Consider the following 20,029-nt stretch of genomic DNA (forward strand, 5'->3'; position numbering starts at 1 on the left):
TTCAGACCACCCTCGTAAAAGAAATTAGAGATGATAAAGAGGACATGAAAACTGAAGATAAAGATATTCAATGTATGGAATAATTACTTTGGAAGATTACTAAATGAAGCAAACAGTGACAGCATGGTGGTAGAAAACACTCAACAGGAATGACATCTGGAATATATATCTGTACTCGAAGTAGAAAAAACTATCACAAACCTGAAATGTGGAGTAGATAATATTTCACCAGAAATATGAAAATAGGGAGGTATAAAAGTTTTACAGTTGCTATACTGCATAATTCAGAAGGTCTAGTCAGAGGGGTGAATTCCAGATGATTGGAATAAGAGTACTCATAGTACCCATGCATAAAAAAAGAATAAAGGTGAATGTGTGAGAATTACAGAGAAATTTCTCTGTTGAGCATTCCTGGTAAGAATGCAAGTATTCTTGAGAAACAGCTAAGAAAAAGTGTGGAGGAGTATCTTAGAGAAGACAGACTAAACAGAGGTTGTTACAGTGGCACACCCAGGATTTAATCTGGGGGGGGGGGGCTGAGTTGAATGGATAAAAATATCTTTAATGCAATGAATAATAAAAATTCATTAGGTAATTATAAAAATTTATTTAAAGAATAAAATCCAGTTTTCTTTTCTTTTTACAAAGCTCTTGAATTATTTCAGTCGTGGTTACATTAATCTCTCTGTGTATATACAGCAAAGCCAGTCCGTTCAATTGTGATTGTGTCATTGTAGATCTTAAATAGGTTTTTAAAAGGCATAAGTTAGAAAATGACCTTTCACTGACACATGTTGTTACCGGAAGTGTTGCAAATATTTTTAATAAGTTATAGATGTTAGGATATATCATTTTGTCACACTTTGAAACTGCATCAACAGCATTTTTGCATAGAGCTATTGCAAATGGTTTTTCAAATTTCTTATACCACAACTCGAATTCGGCGTTCAAAATTGCTGGATTTGTATAAGGCAAATCACCGGCATAAAATTCATACAACTGACGAAAATCTTCCATTGCACTTGCTGTTGGAGCATCTTTTCCATTTGGTAGAAGAGAAAAAAAAAATTTTTCAAAATGTTGCGGTACCGAGTGAAATGATCCTGAAGTTGAGTCAATATTTGATCAATAAATGGAATGAAAATAGTTCTCCTGAAATACTCTTCTACAGAATCGGCTGGAACATTGGACCTTGATGTTTGTTTTGATGTAGCCCTTGGCTTTTTAATGTCAATATTAAAATTATTGGCTTTTATACATGCTTCATCGTAAATATCTTTAAATGAAGATTCTGGTGTTTCACGAATGGTATTTAATTGAGCCACAACATCATCAACAAAATTTAGGGCAGTTAAGAGGTCACTATCAGATTTTTGCATTATTTTAGACAATGGTAAGGTGTATGCAAATATTTTTTGCAAGCTAAATAAAGATATTATAAAACCAAATGCACACAATGACTTATTCAAACGTTTTGCATTAGAGGAGTCTCTGTCTTCCCAAGAAATGATTGTTTCAAGACTATGAATCACTGCATCATATAATTCCACCATGGTCATGATGGCTTCATGGCGTTCCACCCACCTAGTTGGGCAAACTTGGTGTAGTTTCTGTCTCTTAGTATCCGGTGTATATTTATCAATGTTGTCAACAGGGACGTCCTGTCTCTTAGGGGTATTGAAGAAATTGTGTACCTTTTCAATTATGCCAATGCAATTTCTTATTTCAGTTGCAGATACAGCATTTCCAATTGCCAAATTCAAACTATGCGATGCACAATGAACATATAAAGCTTGTGGATATATAGCTGATATGTGAGATTGGACACCATTAAACTTTTCGTTCATTGATGCGGCACCGTCGTAACCTTGCCCACATAAATGTGACAAATCGATGCCATAATTATTTAAGCTTTCTAATATTTTGTCAGATAAGTTTTTTCCTGTAGTGCTTGTTACAGGAACAAATTGTAAAAATTGTTCACAAACTTTGTTGTCATTTTCTTTGTCTATATACCTGGCACACAAGGAAAGATGTTCAGTGGTAGAAATGTCACAAGTTTCATTGGCAAGAATTGAAAAACATTTCACCGAATTAATTTTTTCGACCAAATGGTTCAAAATGATTTCATTACATGCATTTATAATTTGATTTTGTATGTTCCAGCTAATGTAGGTAGCGTTTTTAGTAGAATGTTTAAAATGTTCAGGCAAGTTTTTGTTGCCCGCATCGATTCTCGTTCTTAACAAAGCTCGAAAATTGGCTTCATTGATGATTGGCTCCTGTTCAAATGAAAATTCTCCATAATCACGATGTCCTCTCAAGGGTATATTTTGCCGACCACATAAAATTACTGTTTTTATAATCGTTCTAATCGTTTCCGATTAACTGCGGCTTGTGATGCACTATCTACAGCAATTTGTCGATTATTGGAATACATTTTCCATCTCGAATATTGTTTAGCCTTTCATAAGTCAACAGCCATTATATGATATTTTGTTTTTTGATGATTATTAATTTTTCAATGGCTTTCTTCCAATTATTATAACCTTGCTAACTAATTGCTCAGGTACTTCAGATTTAGATTTTCCATTAGCAGGTGCAAAAAACACACAATATTTACAGTACGCACTATTTTCAACTTGAGAGTACACAAGCCATTTAAATTTTTCAAACCATGTGTATTGAAAACTCCGGTTGTGAATTGCAGCACAAGTTGCAGGAAAATAAAATTTGGTTCTGGTTTCCACAACCTTTTCACAGTATCTAAATTATTGTCAGAATTAAATATTTGTTCTTTCAAAAATGTGATGTCGTGAGAATTATTAATAACTAAGGAAGTACTTTCTTCTGGATAATTCAATGGTTTTGTCAGGCCTACGACTGGGGAAACCGAATCCAAATCGGTATTGACAATATTAATAGCGCCAACATTGCTACTAACATTTGAATCATCCTTTTTTGGTTTTTGGTTTTTTTGAAATAGTTCAATAAAATACTCTGCGTATGTTTTTCAGCCATAATTTGAAGCACAAAATCCAAAAAAACAAAATAAAATCTATAAATTTAACTTTAAAATTTTAACTTTAACTTAACTTCAACATTATTGAAGAATTTATGTACGGTAAGGTTACTCTTCAGAGATGGAAAGAAGTTGCAAGTTCAAGACATGCTTTTCAACAAACTCAATGCAAAATAGCAGAATACGAGCTTATCGCACATGACCTATGACTGAGCATCTGTAATGATTCACCAACACATGATACCCGTGATCCTCTCTGTCCCGGCTCGGACAGTTATAGGACAGCGTTTCTCACCCTTTCTAAGCCCAAGGACAAGTAAAATGCCTAAAACAATTCTATGGACCGCTAAGTTATGTAATTTTTTTAAAAACATATGCGGGGATTACCAACATTTGGGAAAAACTGTGCCATTTATAACATAATTTGATAGAGAGCTGAAATTCAGGGGACACATTGCAAAGGTAGTGAAGGTAACACAGAGGATTGCTGCAATAATGAGAAGGACACTAACCTGCAGAGATAAAATGGTTATCATTCCGTTGTATAAGACTCTGATCAGACCACACTTAGACTATTGTTCTCAGATCTGGTCCCCAGGATTTGAAGGGGATAAATTAACTGTGGAAAGGGTGCAAAGGCAAATAACAAAGATGGTGTCAGGACTGTACAATGTTAGTTATGAGGGAGTATGGACTGCAGAGTTTGGTGGATAGAAGAAGGAGAGGTGATATGATTGAGACTTTTAAGCTGTTGAGAGGTGGTTACAGGGTTGACACTGGGGAGTTCCTTTGCTTGGTTGAACGGTGGGAAGGAGTCATGACAAGGGGCCATCCCTGGAAGTTACAAAAGGAAACTGTGAGAAAGAGGGTGAGGAGTGGTTTCTTTGCATGGAGGGTGGTTGAACCATGGAATGCATTGCCTGATGGAGTGGTGAGATTGAGAACAGTCAATGCATTTAAGGAGTGGTATGATAGACTTTGTGTTTCCTAGGAGGGACCTCCCTCGATGAGTCTTGATAGACTTGTGTTTCTTAGAAAGGACCCCCCACATTGAGTCTTTTGACTCCATGGAGGCCTGAATAATAATAATAATGAATCTAAAAGCATGTTTTGAATATATATGGAAACATAATTAACTTGGAAGTAAAATGAGTAAAAGTGTATCATCATTGAACAAAGTTTTAATTTTTATTAAACAGATAAATAATATGATATAATTATTTACTATTTACTTTTAATGAGATGGATGAGCTTCTCGGCATTGCAGAGTTGCTGGATGTCTGGCTCAACATTGGTCAACTTCAGTCTAAGATCATCACATACACTAAGAAGAATTCTGTATTTTGTTTTTATTTAAAGGAGTGATGAAAATCCTTTCTCGCAAAGATATGTTGTAGAAAACTGCATGACGATTTTCAATGCTTCTTCAGATAATTCGGAAAATTCACTTCTCAGTGAAGGCGAGATCCAGAATCGAGCCAAACCACGATCACGGAATTGCATTTTAAGCCCACTGTCACTTGAAAGCTCAATTAGCTATTCTTTTTTCGATAACGAAAGATCGTTCTCGTGACTGCAAGCCTGAAATGGATTGTGAACCCACAGAAATTTCTTATAAAAGTTATTCGGAAAATATGTTTCCAAATTCTGAGTTTTGAGGTGGACACAAACGCTTTCCCAGTGGTTAAATTCTAAACTAATAAGTTTCGGGGCCCTATACAAAATAACCAATCGTATTTACCTTTTGAATACTATCCAGGGAAGCTCCACACCTCCCTGTCCCTTTCATCACGAGTTCGTAATCAGGCCACTGTTTATATTGATTTATATATACATTCAAAACTGTAAACACTTGTTGAATAATAACACAATAATGTAGGCATAATTACCGTAAAGGGAGAAAAGTCACAAAACAGAAAAATGTTCCTACAAAATAACCAATTGTATTTACCTTTGAATGAGATCCACTGGTCGAGTGTCCAGCAAGTCAACAAATCTTTCCTTTCGTTCAGTGTATTAATATTATCGCATTGCAACTGATGGGAATTCTGTGTTTCTGTGGATTCGTTACAGACCTCTTTCTCTTCAGAAACTACACACAAGCTGTCATTACAAACTCATTTTGTATTATCACTGTCATCTGAGCTATTTTTCCATTTAAAGATGGTACCAATGTACTTATCCATAATTGAAATACCGTATTTACTCGAATATAACTTGCCCTTGCATATAACTCATACCCCTGATTTTACTTTACGAAAAAAGAAATTAAAAAGTTTCTCAATATACCTCGCAAATGAAAAAAAGCTGAAACACGTTCAGAGCAGGGGAAAGTAATTTGCTCCTGCGGTAAACAACACACCCTCCCCAATACTACTATATTGCAGAGGCAAGAAAAACAAGTACTTTTATTATGTCAGTGAATAAGGTACCAGCAGTCTGTGTAATATATTTCTCAACAAATAGTGCAATTAGAGACAACTGGGATAAAAACGACACTAATTAATAAATCACATGTCCTTTCATACAGAAACTATGCTATTTAGACTTAAGCAAAACCATATGTTGCACCGGCAAACACAGTATCTAACTAAAAGCTATTGTTATTAATTAGATGTGTGTGAGTTCGCCTCCCCTAAAGCAGCAATAAAGTTCAACCGAAGGTGGTAAAATTCGTAAACATGTTAAAACTTAGAAATATATATATAGTGAATGTTGTTATGGCAGTTTCACATATGGAATTCGGTTGAAGAGAATTAGCATTTCAACTCAACTGGCAGCTTGCTTTTATCTTTCAGTCCTGCGATTTCCTAAAAATATATAAATACTGGGGTTAACTCACAACACACTTTGTCCAACATGTGGACAACACATGTTCACTTCAAATCTGACAAAACAGAAGGCAATACATAGTCTCATTTGAGTTGTAAATCAGCAGTTAGAATTGAAGGAGGTGCAGGGAGATGGATCGGTGTGTAAAGTCAGATGTGTGAGAAGGGTGTATATTATCTCCACTGTTATTCATCATCTATATGGATCACATTACGAAGAAAAGCGATATTGAACCTGATATCAAAATTGCAGATGTTAATCTCAACTCTTCATGCAGATGATGCTATACTCCTAAATAAATCTGGGACAAGTCTGCAGGATTCCCTGACCAAATGGAATAGCTGCTGTAATGAATATGATATGAAAATCAGCATTAAAAAGCTAACCTATAGGGTACTCTCACCTTATGTGACCGCTAATTCATAAGTAGTATAGAAATAGAAGACACGACACAACATAAATAAAACCTATAAGAGAGCCTATAGAAAACATTTCAGTTAATTAGGCACAATTTTTAGTAAAGATGGTAATTAAATTTGGAAATTGACAGCAGAATTAGCAAAGCTGGTATTGTAGGAAGGGAATTGAATAAATTTATGTGGAATAAGAGATAGATCAATCTAAACACTAAACTTGCTGTATACAAGATAGTCTTCAAACCAATTTTAGCTTATGGATCTGAGAGCTGTGTTAGAAATAAAACTCTTGATCAAAGACTTGAGTCCAAAGATATGAGAGTCCTGAGAAAGATTTGGGGGACTGAACAGGTGGCATTAGTGGCAATGTCATATTAAAAATGAAGATATTAGTAAAGAATTTGACATTGTTAGCATTCAGGAATGTGTTAGCAGAGCTAATCTCAGGTGGTATGGCCACTTAAACAGAATAGGAAAGGAAATATTAGCTAAAAAGACCTAGAGGAAGACCAAAATGTAGATAGATTGCTTTAGTAGACAGAAATATAAGATCTGATAACATTGAGATGTTGGCAGATAACAGGCTAATCTGTAGGAAAATTGGATAGGAAGTTAGTAATGATGAAGCTATTTCATGTAGTACTATCCTAAGATCCTGTAAATCCCCTGAGGGTATATGTTAGGAATTTGATGATGATGGTTACCTTTGTCCTTTTCTTCAAATTTTTCCCAAAACATTTCTTCCACTTCTTGCTTAGAGAACCTTCTGTTGGACAATAGGCACAAAGAAGTTTCATTATCTTTACGTTGATAGTTGCTATCATCGTAAGGAGATAATCAGTGGAAATGAAATCGAACTGGTAGAACTACAGAAGTCCCATGTGGATGTAATTGGTGATACTGAGACAAAGAAGAGAAATGTGAGAGTCTGCCAAATAATAAATACAGGATGTTATATTTGGGCTATAGTGATTAGAGAAAGAGAGTATTAATAGCACTCACCACATAACTACAATGTAGCTGCCTACCAGTCAAGAAGTTTCTTTTCATGTTTGGGGTTGAACTATCAGTACATCCTTTCCCTGATCAGTATGGTCCAAATATTTAGCAGGATCTCGTGTTTGTCTTCTTTCTCTCAGTATCACCAATTATGTCCACTTGGTACTTCTGTAGTTCTTCTACCAGTTTAATTTCCTTTCTATTGATCATCCTTATGTTGATGGTGCCTATCATCGATTCTTCTGACATGGTGTTCTAATAACTGAATTTTCACTGTTTGTCCTGGTTCTCTGACAAAAAAACTTCACGGGTGCCTTGTTTAACTGGGCAGTGGCCCAGCTGCATGAAACTTCATGTTTATTTCTGTTTTAAGCAAATACAAAGTACAGTTAGTCTGCTAAGTCTCGGGTTGCTAGTCTATCTTCATTCATTCATTCAGTATCTGCAGGATACTGAATGAACAAGGGACAAGCCATGTGGGAGTGAGCCAAGTGTGTGCAAACAAAAGTTTGCGCCTGAAAGTATCTTCAGGACTGGGGTAAAGTGGTACTTTGTTTGCACACGCTTGGATAAAGGATTAAACTAAATTTATTATAGTCTGACCAAGTGAAAAATAAACTTTCAACATCTTTCTCTAAATCCAGAGTAATTTAATAAAAAGGTGGCACGCCATTTGGCAGCTCCTATAGGAGAAGATGACCTTGCTAATGCTTCTGCCTGGTATCTCCACTTGGGCCTGGCTCCTACTGAAGAGACCTCAATAAAGGTCGAAACTAGTCTGGGTAGTGGCCCTTCCCTTAATGCATAACATTATACATATCCGCAAGGAGATGTGTTTTGCATTATGGGAGATACTGAGATAGGAGTGTTGGTAGCTTGCTCCACCTTTGCAAGGAGTTGCCCGGTGTTGTACCACTTTACCCCAGTCCTGAAGATACTTTCAGGCACAAACTTTGTTTGCACACACTTGGATAAAGGATTAAACTAAATTTATTATAGTCTGACCAAGTGAAAAATAAACTTTTTAGTTAACTAGTATATTTCGGTAAACGTTTCATATGGGCATACAACATAATGTTATTTTTCTCAAAAATTTGTAAATGTCTTTATCATTCTAGAAAGATAAAGTATTTCTATTAAGTTTATTGTTAAAACATTCACAAGAGATCAGTTAATAAGAAGCAAGGAGTATGAAAAAAATGGGCCAGCATTTTGCTTTCCCCTTTCCCACAAGTTTTTTTGGCAGTATTGAAGTTAAGAATTAGATAATTTCTTTTAATATTACATGGTAATCAGCATTCATTATGGCAAAATTATGGACACTAATACCATGCTAGGAGTGTAACTTTAATTTTCCAGCATCACTTGGAGTCTGTGCATCCGCGCGTGCACACACACAGAGAGAAACAAGTTACATTACAATTCAAACAGTATGCTAAAGTATCACTCATTTGGTCAAACATTTTATTCTATAAAGCCTGTCATCTGGTGAAAAAGAATACTACATCAAAGTCTTGACTGACTTGGCTCGAGATCCAATTTAGTCATGTTATTCTTTAATGATACGGAGCATCATTAGTGGTCTAATCGATATTTAAAATAAGGGCTGAAGCTTGTTTTTGTCCAGTTATGCCTGAAGTAATTAATCTAGAATTCTTGGGTACTACGGTCCTAATTATTATGACCTGTTGGAACAAAATTTTATGTGAATAGAATTTGCCATCCATATTCTACAGATGTTTTAGGCCATCATTTTTGTTTAGATTGGGATGGTCAATTAGAAGTTCACAGACTTTTTTTTTAATTTGCACTTGTATCATCCTAAATCCTGGTATAAGGAAGAGTTGCCTTTCCATTCAGTTCTGTGCAGAGTATCTGGGCATGATCAGAAGTGCTGTATTTTAATGCTTAAATTTAATGTCGTGTGTTCTATTTTCTGAATAGGAATTTCACCTGTATATGGCAAGTTATACAGTCACATTTAGGTATCCTCTAGGGATCATCTTCCTCCCTAGTGGAGTTGAATAAGTTATTTAATTTTGGAGTAGGTTTAACCACTGTATCTGCCTTGACATGTTATATGGATGTGAGGTGTCTGTTGAAATTGAAATAACATGGATGCAAAACATAACTTGTTTAACATGTTTCATCCATATATGGTTTTGAATAGTTAAAAGGTGACATTAAAGTTGTATTTGTTTATTTTTTCTGATAACCTTTTAATATATGAAATGGCTAAGGTTTTATTGTTTTTAGGTGCAGTCTTTCTTGTGAAGAATTCTGTTGAATAGTATTTTTATTATAATCATTACTTAGAAAAGTACTGATGATAATTTGTAATTCATTTTAATAGCTTGATTAGTGGAGCAGATATTTATTTCTGTTTTTGAGGGCACTAGAAACAGAAACAAGTTCTGGTTTTTCAATTTCAGTGGTGAATAGTAAGTGCTTCCATGGTGCATTTGGAAGAACGATGATGCCCTTTGATCGATTGGGAAAGGCCTGAGTTCGATTCTTGTCATGATGAAAGGAATCTTTTTTTATGGACTTTTTCAATGAAGGTGAGTTAGTCAATCTCATATGTAGGTAACAGGGTTTTTCATTCTGAGTATAGTCAAATGGGTCGTGAGAGCACACACAACTTACAGACAAAAAATACTGTTGTTGATGGTGATGTGTTGATTGTAGTTGTGTGTAATGGTGGAGTTAAGTGGTGAGGAAGACTCTCTCCACCGGGAATTCTCCTGTTTCCTCTCCATTTACACATACTGATGCTGTTTGTGTCCAATATATTCTCTTTAAGATTTCCAAATCATATGAATCAATATCAATATTTTCTAGAATATCAAAAAGCCATTTATGTTTCACTGTATCAAATGCCTTTTCAAAATCTAGAAACCCCCAAAACACCTTTCCACCATGGTTTAGTGTTTTCTCCCCAATAATTCTTAGACAAGTTATAGCCTCTCTAGTTCCTTTGTTGGTTTGGAAACCAAACTGTTCCTTCATTCATTTCTTTTTCTATTTTACTCTTAATTCTCTCCAAAATTATTTGTTCCAGAATTTTTGCTGTGTGAGTTATAAGACTTATCATTCTAAAATTATTACAGTCTAAAACTCCTATCTTTTTTGGAATGGGGATAAAAATTGATCTTCTAAACTCCTCTGGTAATTCTTGTCCCTCATAAATTCCATTAATAATTTGCCATAACTCTTCCATACCTTTTTCACCTATATTTCTTATAAGCTCTATCTGTATATCATCTATTCCAGGGGATTTTCCTTCTTTCATCTTTTGAGTTGCTAGATTCATTTCCTCCCTCATGATGTATAACCTCTGCCCACTATACTCTTTCTTTTTTCTCCTCTTTCTCTGTCTTCATACAGTTTACCTACATATTCCTCCCATCTCTGTAATATCTTCTCTTTTTCTATCAAAATTTCACCTCTTTCATTCTTGACTGCTCTAGTCTTTTGTATCTTTCTTTTCCTCTTTCAATTTTTGCATTCACATCACCCTGTATTATAATTATATCTTTTGTGTCTTTACATTTCAAACCCTTTTCTATATCACCATAAACTCTCTCTACCTCCTCATAATCACAAGTAGGTAAATATATCTGAATAAGTAAAATATTTCTTGGTTTTGCTTTCATCTTTACCACCAAACCTCTGTCTGAGATTTGCCAGTAGCCTTCCACATATCTTGCCACTTGTTTATTCAATATTATACCTACACCTGCTTGATGTTTCTCCTCTCTTCCTCAGTAAATTACTCTCATTCCATCCTCTGTTCTAAAATCTCCTTTTCCTTTCCATCTCACCTCAGCCATTCCCAGAACATCTATTTTTAATCTTAACATCTCCATCTTTACAATTTCCAATCTTCCAGTTTGAAGTAAGGTATTCACATTCCAAGGGCCAATGTGAAATTTACCTTTAGTCTCATTTCCATATGCATATTTTCCTTTTTCCTCTTCTCCACCTCCCACAGGCTTTAGTAGAGATGATTCATATGATTGACATGTAATCTTGTCAATATCCATACAGGAATAAGTGACCTCCCTAGTAGCCAATTGCACAGTTCCAAACCTAGATGTCCCATCCTGAACTGTGCATCACTTGTCATTTTGATCATTGCTGCTCATCCAAACTAGGATGAGCAAAAGTAGAAACATGGTTGTTTCCTGTTGCTTTCTATGCATGAAGAAATGAAAAAGTAGAAACATAGAAAGATTCACCCCTAGCCCTCGAATACTCGGATAGCATTGGGGAAAAGAAACAAGAAGGAAATAAGAGTAGGGACCATCCTATAGATAACATACAGATGTATATTACATGAAGTAAGGTATGATCCAGCATCAGGTATACCTCGGGTTCACCACTCCCGTGCTCACTAAAGTGAGCCCTTGAGGATTGTGACTTGCAAATTTCATTTGCTTTTGTTGAAAAGCATTGTCAAACTTCTTGATGGTGAAGGAATGAACAGCACTTTCAGCTGTTAAATCTTCTTCCTTGGCTTTTTCATTTTGCCATTTGAAGCAAGTCTTCATTTCTGAGCTTTCCATTATGTGCTTGAAGTAGACCAGTGGTGTCAATTGTAGAAACCTCAAGCTACAATTGGTTAGCAATATTAATAATCTCTGCTAGGTCTTGAAATCCTTCAGGATTTCAAGACCTAGCAGAGATTATCAATAAACTGAGGATGCAGTAATGTATCAGTAATGAACATAGTTGTATTGTATTATATAGCTTGTGTGTGTTGCTTGAAATGCCATATTGAGAAATGTTTAAGCATCTATTTATTGCAATTAATGTTCATATTTTTGCTTTTGTTGATACTTGGGGGGAGGGGGGAGGAAGAACTCATAAAGTGGGAACTGCCTGTATTTGATTTTATTTTCTTTGCAGCAAATAATGGTATTTTCTGAATTTAACATTGTTTCCAAAAGTTTTAAGCATGTTCATACGATGGAAAGCAGTGTTATCATCACACATCCTATAGAAACACACTGTTGATGTGTTTCTATAGGATGTCTTCTTCCAGAAAACATGATTCAAAATTACCCTAAGAGAGGGTACATATCATTCCATCCACTTTTTTATTGGTATGCATTCTGATTGATTCTTTCTCAAGATATTTTGTGAAAGAACGTTGATTATGCATTTGTCTACTTCTATATATCTTTATTGCTGAAGTATTGTACATCATTAGCATTATTTTCCTGGCATTATTTATGTCCTTTATAATTGTTCCTTTTTTAATTATCTACACTAGACTACAGTACTGATTGTGTTATATATAATGGATTTTATTTTTAATTACACCTTGTCACACAACTTCTGCTATTATCTTTCATTTACTCCATCTTTTGTACCCTTTAATTATCAACCCTGCATGAACCTATACAGTATATTCCCAAAACATCTAAACAGATCTGATGGAAGGGAGTGGAGATGTGTTGTTATTTTTAATAGTCTTAATATCAAAGATAACACCAATATATCAGAGTACTGTATTTCTTGTATTTCTGACCTACTGTCATAATCTACACCTTCATATATTGTTGCAGTTATTTTTTTTTCTCTTACCTCTTTCTTCATGCCAGCAGATGATATTAAGAAAAGTTTGCAGTTATGTGATATTCAAAAAGCACACATAATTAAATAAGTCGTTATACATAATCCAATGTTCATTAATTTTCATATCAAAGAAAATACACATATTTATCGTTCTTCCTTTTTCACATATTTCATGAGTGTTCTTTTTTATATATAGATGCAATTTGTAAGTCAATATTCTCTGTGAATATTTCTCAAATTTAATAACTAATGTGGGTTCAAATCCCACTGCAGCATTAATATTTGTGAATGACTTGAGGAAATTAATTTCATTGCCTTGTGTGAGATCACTCAGCCTATTGGTGGACTTGAAGTGCCTTGAAAAAATTTCCTATTTGGTCTCTAGAACAAAATTTTGGATTATCTAATCCAGTGGTCTCCAAACGTTTTTGATCGCGTATCCCCAATTGATTGAGCAAAAATCTATTGTAATAAGTATTATGAAGAGGAAATATGCCTTGTATCACCATCTAATAATTAAAAACGCTAAATATTTTTACACATTATTTTTATTATTAACAGCTTACAGACATATTTATTACAATATTTAATGTGAACAATGGCCTTGCATTTCTTTCATAATTTCTTGAAATTCTGGTTTGATGGCTTCTGATACTGCCAATGATTTCTGTACATCTACCAATAGTATTTGCTGATAAGGGAATACATTTTAGTTTATCTGCATATTCTTTTCCATGGATTATTTCTACCATTTTTATGGCTGTTGGGAGTACAAGTGTTTCCCCAATGGTGTGTGGCTTTTGGTCTTTTGCAATTAAGAATGCAACCTCAAGAGATGCCTCCAAATATTTATCATTCATTTTAGTGAATTTTTTTAAGTTGTTGGATTGAGAATTACATGTCTTCAAACATCGTTCAAAGAATTGTAAAGATTTGTGTTCATGTTCAGGATGTTTAGTTTTTAAGTGTCTTACTAATAATGATGGTTTCATACTTCCATTACATAGCGTCTCATGACACAATACACATGTAGGATGAGGTTCATTGTTGACTATCGTCGATGTAAATCCCCATTTCAAATAGTCTTCTTGATAATTTCGAACTTTCTTGGGCAAGGTTTTGTTAAGTTTCAGATTAATGTTTTTATCACTTAATTTGACTGATAACGAACTTGTTTGAATAGAAGAATCAATCCTATCTTTTCCTTGTTGTTCATCTGATGTAGAAGTACTATCATAATTATCTTCAATTCGCGGTTTCTTTGGAGGAAATTTTTTTAACCATTTATCCATTATGTGAGGGTTAATTTGTAAAATTTAAACATAATTCATTTACTATTGGTAATATCAAACACTTTTAAAAAATGTAAGCAATTTTGATATTAATTCACTATTTCTAGTGTAAACGTAAAAGTCGTTGGAATTGCACAGAAACAATATATAGTAAAAAATCATTACTCTTACGACTAATAGTCAAATAATTAATACAACTGTGGTGTCATCTGTAGATAGCAGGATAACTAAGCAATTTTCCTTCTCTAGTTGGACTTGTCAACACTAGGATGCTCTACAAACAATAGCAATGATAAGAAGTAAGAGATTTACTCCCTAGTTTTAAAAAACATAACAGCTTTGCCACGAACGATTATGTGTGCAAAGTCACCCAATGTAAACTCGCAAATTTAAGTTTACAGGATCTTTATAACGTCTTTGTCTATATTAGATATATGTTTAATTGAAAGAAAGTAATGTTCTTTATCTTTAATTAATTAATTGATTTTTTTCCTATCGATATAAAACTTTTTTTGAAGTACCCGCACATATCGACTCGCATACCCCCTGGGGTACGCGTACCACACTTTGGAGACCACTAATCTAATCCAAGGTCCACCTGCAGTACCAGATATGCTGTAGATTTAAAACCTTTCTTGGGTGGGAGTGATGTTAAAAAGTGAAGTCCATGGCTGAGTAGTTGCACCACACATCAGTTATTGGAGAAAGAAATGTGGGATTGAGCACTGTCTGTGACATGAGAAACTAGACTTTTTCAGACAGTCTAAGTTTGCTAGTCTTAGAAATGGAAGGAATTTTTCCTCTTATAAAAGAGGATAGATGTAGCATACTTGGAGGCATTTCTGTTTCCTGGTGAAATTCAGTGAAAGAAAAACCACTTTTTGGTCATACCATATCATATTGGACCTGATATGTAAATTGGAGATGATATCATAACGAGTGTGTCATTCTCAAGAAAATCATAACAGAACATATCATTCTAAAGACGATACCGTGAAGAAAGAACATTTGATAGGTGGCATGTAGAATAAAAAAATGACTATGGAAGAATAATGCTAGCTGATAACACTGACAGATTGTTAATTGATGCAGAGATATGGTTGAAGTATTCAGTGAGCAGTTTGTTAGTGTATTTCATCCTAATGAATGCAACATCATGAGAAGCTGGACTATAAAATATAGTGGAGGATGGACTGATGGTGAACGAGGAGGAGATATATGAAGAATTAAGTAAACTTGATGTTAACCCACATCAAGTTTACTTGACACACCAGTTTAAAATGTCTTGCAATAGGGGGAGTTCCAAAGGAATGGAAGATGGGAAAAATTGTTCCATGTCATAAGGGGAGGTAAGAGACTGAGGTGCAAATTATAGGCCAATCTAGTGTCTAGTTGTTAAGGTGTTAGAGAAGTTAGTGAGGACTAGGATTCAGAAATGGTTTGATAACAACAGTTTTCTTTATGATGGTCAGCATGGGTTTTAGAGCCCTCCCCCAATGCATCATACTGTCATGCTTTAGCAATATGTTTACATATTACAGCAAAGTGATAAATTCGATGGAAGAAGATCCGTATGCAGTGGTATACTTGGATTATTTTAAAGGCCTTTGATAAATTGCAACATAACAAGCTGGTAGCTAAATTAAAACAGATAAGATTTGATAACAGACTAGTTAGTTCAATAATTAATTGGCCGTCAGATAGGCATCAGAGATTGTGTATGGAGGAGTGGTTTTGGGACCATTATTGCTTAACTTTCACATTAATGACATTGGGACTGGCTTAACTGGAGATGTGCAGCTGTTTGCCAATGATGCAAAGAACTATGAGAAGTAGAGCAGATATTGTAGCTTTGCAGGAGGATCTCAGTAGACCATGTGAGTGGGAAAGTAAATGGAGCTGCCAGTTTAATGTTGAAAAGTGTATGGTCTTGAAATTTGATAGGCAGGGTTGGGATGCAGAGTACACCATTAATGGGGAAATTTTGAAGGAGTTAGAGGAGATAGAAGATATGGCAGTGGTGGTGGACAGATACTTGAAATTTAGGGATTGCATTGCTGAAGTTGTAAGAACATCACAATGGATTATGGTAATAATGAGGAAGACTGACATGCAGAAGCAAAGAGGTTATGGTTTCCTTGTATAATGCTTTGATCAGGCTGTATATGGACTACTGTCTGCAGATTTGGTTGTCTGGTTTTTTTGGGGGGGGGGGGGAATGAAGATGCAGTGTTAGGGTCTAGAAGTTTACTAAGTCAGTGCAGTGTCAGGTCTATGGGATATCAAATATGAAATTGCAGAGCTTGTGAATATAAGGAGAGAGTGATATGATTGAGACATATAAGTTGGTGAGGGATTGTTACCAGATTAATGTGGAGATTTTTCATAGAGGGAGATAAGTGTGAGGAGGGGGAGAGAGTGATAAGTAGGTTTTTTGAGGGGAATGCATTGCCTGGGAGTGTGGTGAGGGCAGAAACTATGAATGAGTTTAAGGCACAGTTCATGTCTCTTTGTATGAGAGTATGGATCTCCTGCAATGAGTCCTTTGACTCTATGGAGGTCAGATGTTAATAATAGTAATAATTTCAGTGATTTGTGTACAGGTGTGATCACAGTGGGATTTCTTGGTGATAAGTAGTGGAGAAAAGCCTGGTTTGATAACAGCAGTTATCACAGACAAAAGACCAAAATGGTTACAGATCTGTAAAGTGCTTCTTAAGAAGTTAGATTGAAGATCTGTGACATATAAAGTTTTGTGGATGAGTTTAAAAAAGAGAGGATATAATAGAAACATAAGTTACTAAAGGGTTTAAGAGAGTAGATGTAGAAGAATTTGTCAATACATCATGGGATGCAAGATAACAAGGGATCATAATAAATTTAGTTTAATCCTTTATCCAAGTGTGAGCAAACAAAGTTTTCACCTGAAAATATCTTCAGGACTGAATTCAGGACTGGTATCTCCACCTCTGGGCCTGGCTCCTGCTCCTCAATAAAGGTTCAAACTAGTCTGGGTAGTGGCCAATCCTGTAATGCATAACATTATACATATCTGCAAGGAGATGTGTTTTGCATTATGGGAGATACTGGGATAGGAGTGTTTGTTAGCTTGGTCCACCTTTGCTATGAGTTGCCCGGTGTTGTACTACCTTACCTCAGTAAGGTAGTACAACACCATATTCAGTCCTGAAGATATTTTCAGGTGCAAACTTTGTTTGCTCACACTTGGATAAAGGATTAAACTAAATTTATTATAGTTTAACCAAGTGAAAAATAAACTTTCAACACCTTTCTCTAACTCCAGAGTAATTTAATAAAAAAAGGTGGCACACCTTTTGGCAACTCCTATAGGTAAAGATGACCTCGCAATTGCTTCTGCCTGTTATCTCCACCTCTGGGCCTAGCTCTCACTGAAGAGACCTCAATAAAGGTCAAAACTAGTCTGGGTAGTGGCCAATCCTGTAATGCATAACATTATACATATCGGCAAGGAGATGTGTTTTGCATTATGGGAGATACTGGGATAAGAGTGTTGTTAGCAAGGTTCACCTTTGCTACGAGTTGTCCGGTGTTGTACTACCTTACCCCAGTAAGGTAGTACAACACCATCTACGAGTTACCTTATCCCGGTAAGGTAGTACAACACCATATTCAGTCCTGAAGATATTTTCAGGTCAAACCTTGTTTGCTCACACTTGGATAAAGGATTAAACTAAATTTATTATAGTCTAACCAAGTGAAAAATAAACTTTCAATAACAAGGGATCATCCTCTAGAAGTTGTATAAGAGAACATCAGGACTAGGCTTTTTGGCGAGAGAGTGGCAATTGAGTTGCTGAGGTAGCTTTGTATGCTCTAGTGAACAGTTGAAGCAGAAGTATGATAGGCATTGTGGAAATAATGGCTAGTGACCTCCCATTGATGAGTCATCAAACTCTGGAGATGCTTTTTTAATGATTATTATTAAAAATAATTACTAATACTAAAATTATTATTAGCAAATATGTAAATTTTTAATATATAGATTTTCTGGATATATTTTTCATTCTATTGTATTATGATGCATTGTATTATTTATTTTCTTTACTAATAGATATTAGAAGAGCCTGTAGAAAAATGGCAGAATGTACATGGCTATAATCTGCTGGTAAGAATGTGTAGTTTTTCTTAGTTCAGTTTTAGAATACACATGAGAAAAAAGAACAAACTTGGGTAACAGAACTAGTTTTATGTAACAAATTGATTAAATGAATGAAATTTTATTATTTTTTATTTTTTCTTATGTACTAATTTGTGATTAACCTATTTTCCTGCTGACATGGTATTCGTGTGGTACGGATGTTTTATTAGTGAATATGTCAAATTTAAAGAGACTTGTCTCTGTCCATTGAAATGCACAATATTCCTTGGTTTTTGATTAGCTAGTTTTTGCTGCTGTAGTTGTAATGCCAAATATTAAACAGGATAGTTTAATATAATAATTCATACATTTGATATAATATAAAAAATTAATAGTTTAATAACTGGATAGATGATGATAAAGTAAGAATTGCATCTTCAAGAGCGATTATCCACTGAGGTGAAGGTACAACAGCGAACAAATTAATCCGAGCAAGCCAAATTTTCATCAAATTTTTGGTTTGGTTTTTGTTTAAGTTCACAATAATTTTGGTTTTAGTTTACTATTTTGATTGAGTGGTGCATGGTTTTAACTGTCTCTATGATGTTTATTAATAGTGTTATGTATTTTTAATAGTGTAAGCAAGTTGACATTCATAGTGTTTATTCATTTTGTGTAGCTATAAAATGGATATATCTCCAAGAAAGTGTTCAATAATATGTACTCTTTCTCAGCACTCATCTATGACTCAAAAACAAATTGCCAATGAGTGTGATGTTGGTGTAGGTACTGTTAACCTTATAGTGAGATAAAATAGTGAGACCAAATTGCACTTCTTATTCATGTCATTCAACAGGTGTTACAGAATTGTATCCAGATTTAGCTGGATGTCTATAGATGTCATGGCCAGTTGGGGGGGGGGGGTAATGCGATTTTAAAGAAGTTTAGGGAGACAAGTACCTTTTCTCCTGACAGAAAAGGAAAATGTGGGCAAAATAGTAAAACTACACTTTCTCAAGATTATAGATTATTTACTAGTTAGGAAAAGCAAAATGAATCCAAGATTGTCTGCTATAGACTTAGAGATTTGGCAGCTAGTGGGAGTAATGTTTCTGACATAACAATCCATCGAAGATTCTTCGAAGCAGAGAGGACTGCCCACAGACAAAAAAAGAAACAATGTTGTTGAAGGGTATGCAGAAAAAGAGGCTAGCAGGCAAACGTGTACAAGGATTGGACTGTTGAGAAGTGGAAGAAGTTCATACTCAGATGAGAGCCATTTCTTTGTCCAAGGAGAGTGAGTACCTTATGTTCTCAAATCAGCAGCTCCCATCCATCTTCAGCAATCTCCTAAACATCCAGCTATAAAGATCTTCTGTGGTTGTTTTACACATGATGGTTCAGGGACTTGTGCCTGTTAACAGTATGATGAAAAGTGACCAATACTTAAAAATATTGGAAAAAAGTCCCACAGATCCAGAAAGACAAAGAACTCATCTTCCAATGGGAACCAGACTTGTCAGATTCCAAAAATATAATATAGTCTTGATGTTCATCAGTTTTAATTAAGGCAGAATGGCCAGTCTGTCCAAAATAAGAAAGACGACATGAGCAGGATTCTTGATAGACACCTCCCGGTAAGGAAAGAGGTGGTAATGTATCCTTTATCAATAAAGGAAGACAGTTTCCAAGCTGGTTTGGAGGAAGCATATGGATTGAATTCATGAAGTATCCTTGCTATTTGCTCTGAGGTTCCTTTAAGGTA

At 35.0% G+C, this 20,029-nt stretch overlaps 1 protein-coding gene across 1 annotated transcript in view; it reads left to right on the forward strand.

The window, feature by feature from the left end:
- The window catches only part of LOC150096879 (thymidine kinase 2, mitochondrial-like), a 71,605-nt gene that overhangs the window by 18,838 nt on the left and 32,738 nt on the right, over positions 1 to 20,029 (forward strand). The window contains exon 4 of the mRNA XM_090408090.1: positions 18,238 to 18,291. Within this exon, the coding sequence (XP_090264216.1) occupies positions 18,238 to 18,291 (54 nt within the window). The remainder of the gene's footprint in view (positions 1 to 18,237; positions 18,292 to 20,029) is intronic.

Source organism: Typopeltis vanoorti, chromosome 18, assembly GCF_054136105.1.
Source record: "Typopeltis vanoorti isolate ZY-2024b chromosome 18, IOZ_Tvanoo_1.0, whole genome shotgun sequence".
NCBI classification, from domain to species: Eukaryota; Metazoa; Arthropoda; class Arachnida; order Uropygi; family Thelyphonidae; genus Typopeltis; species Typopeltis vanoorti.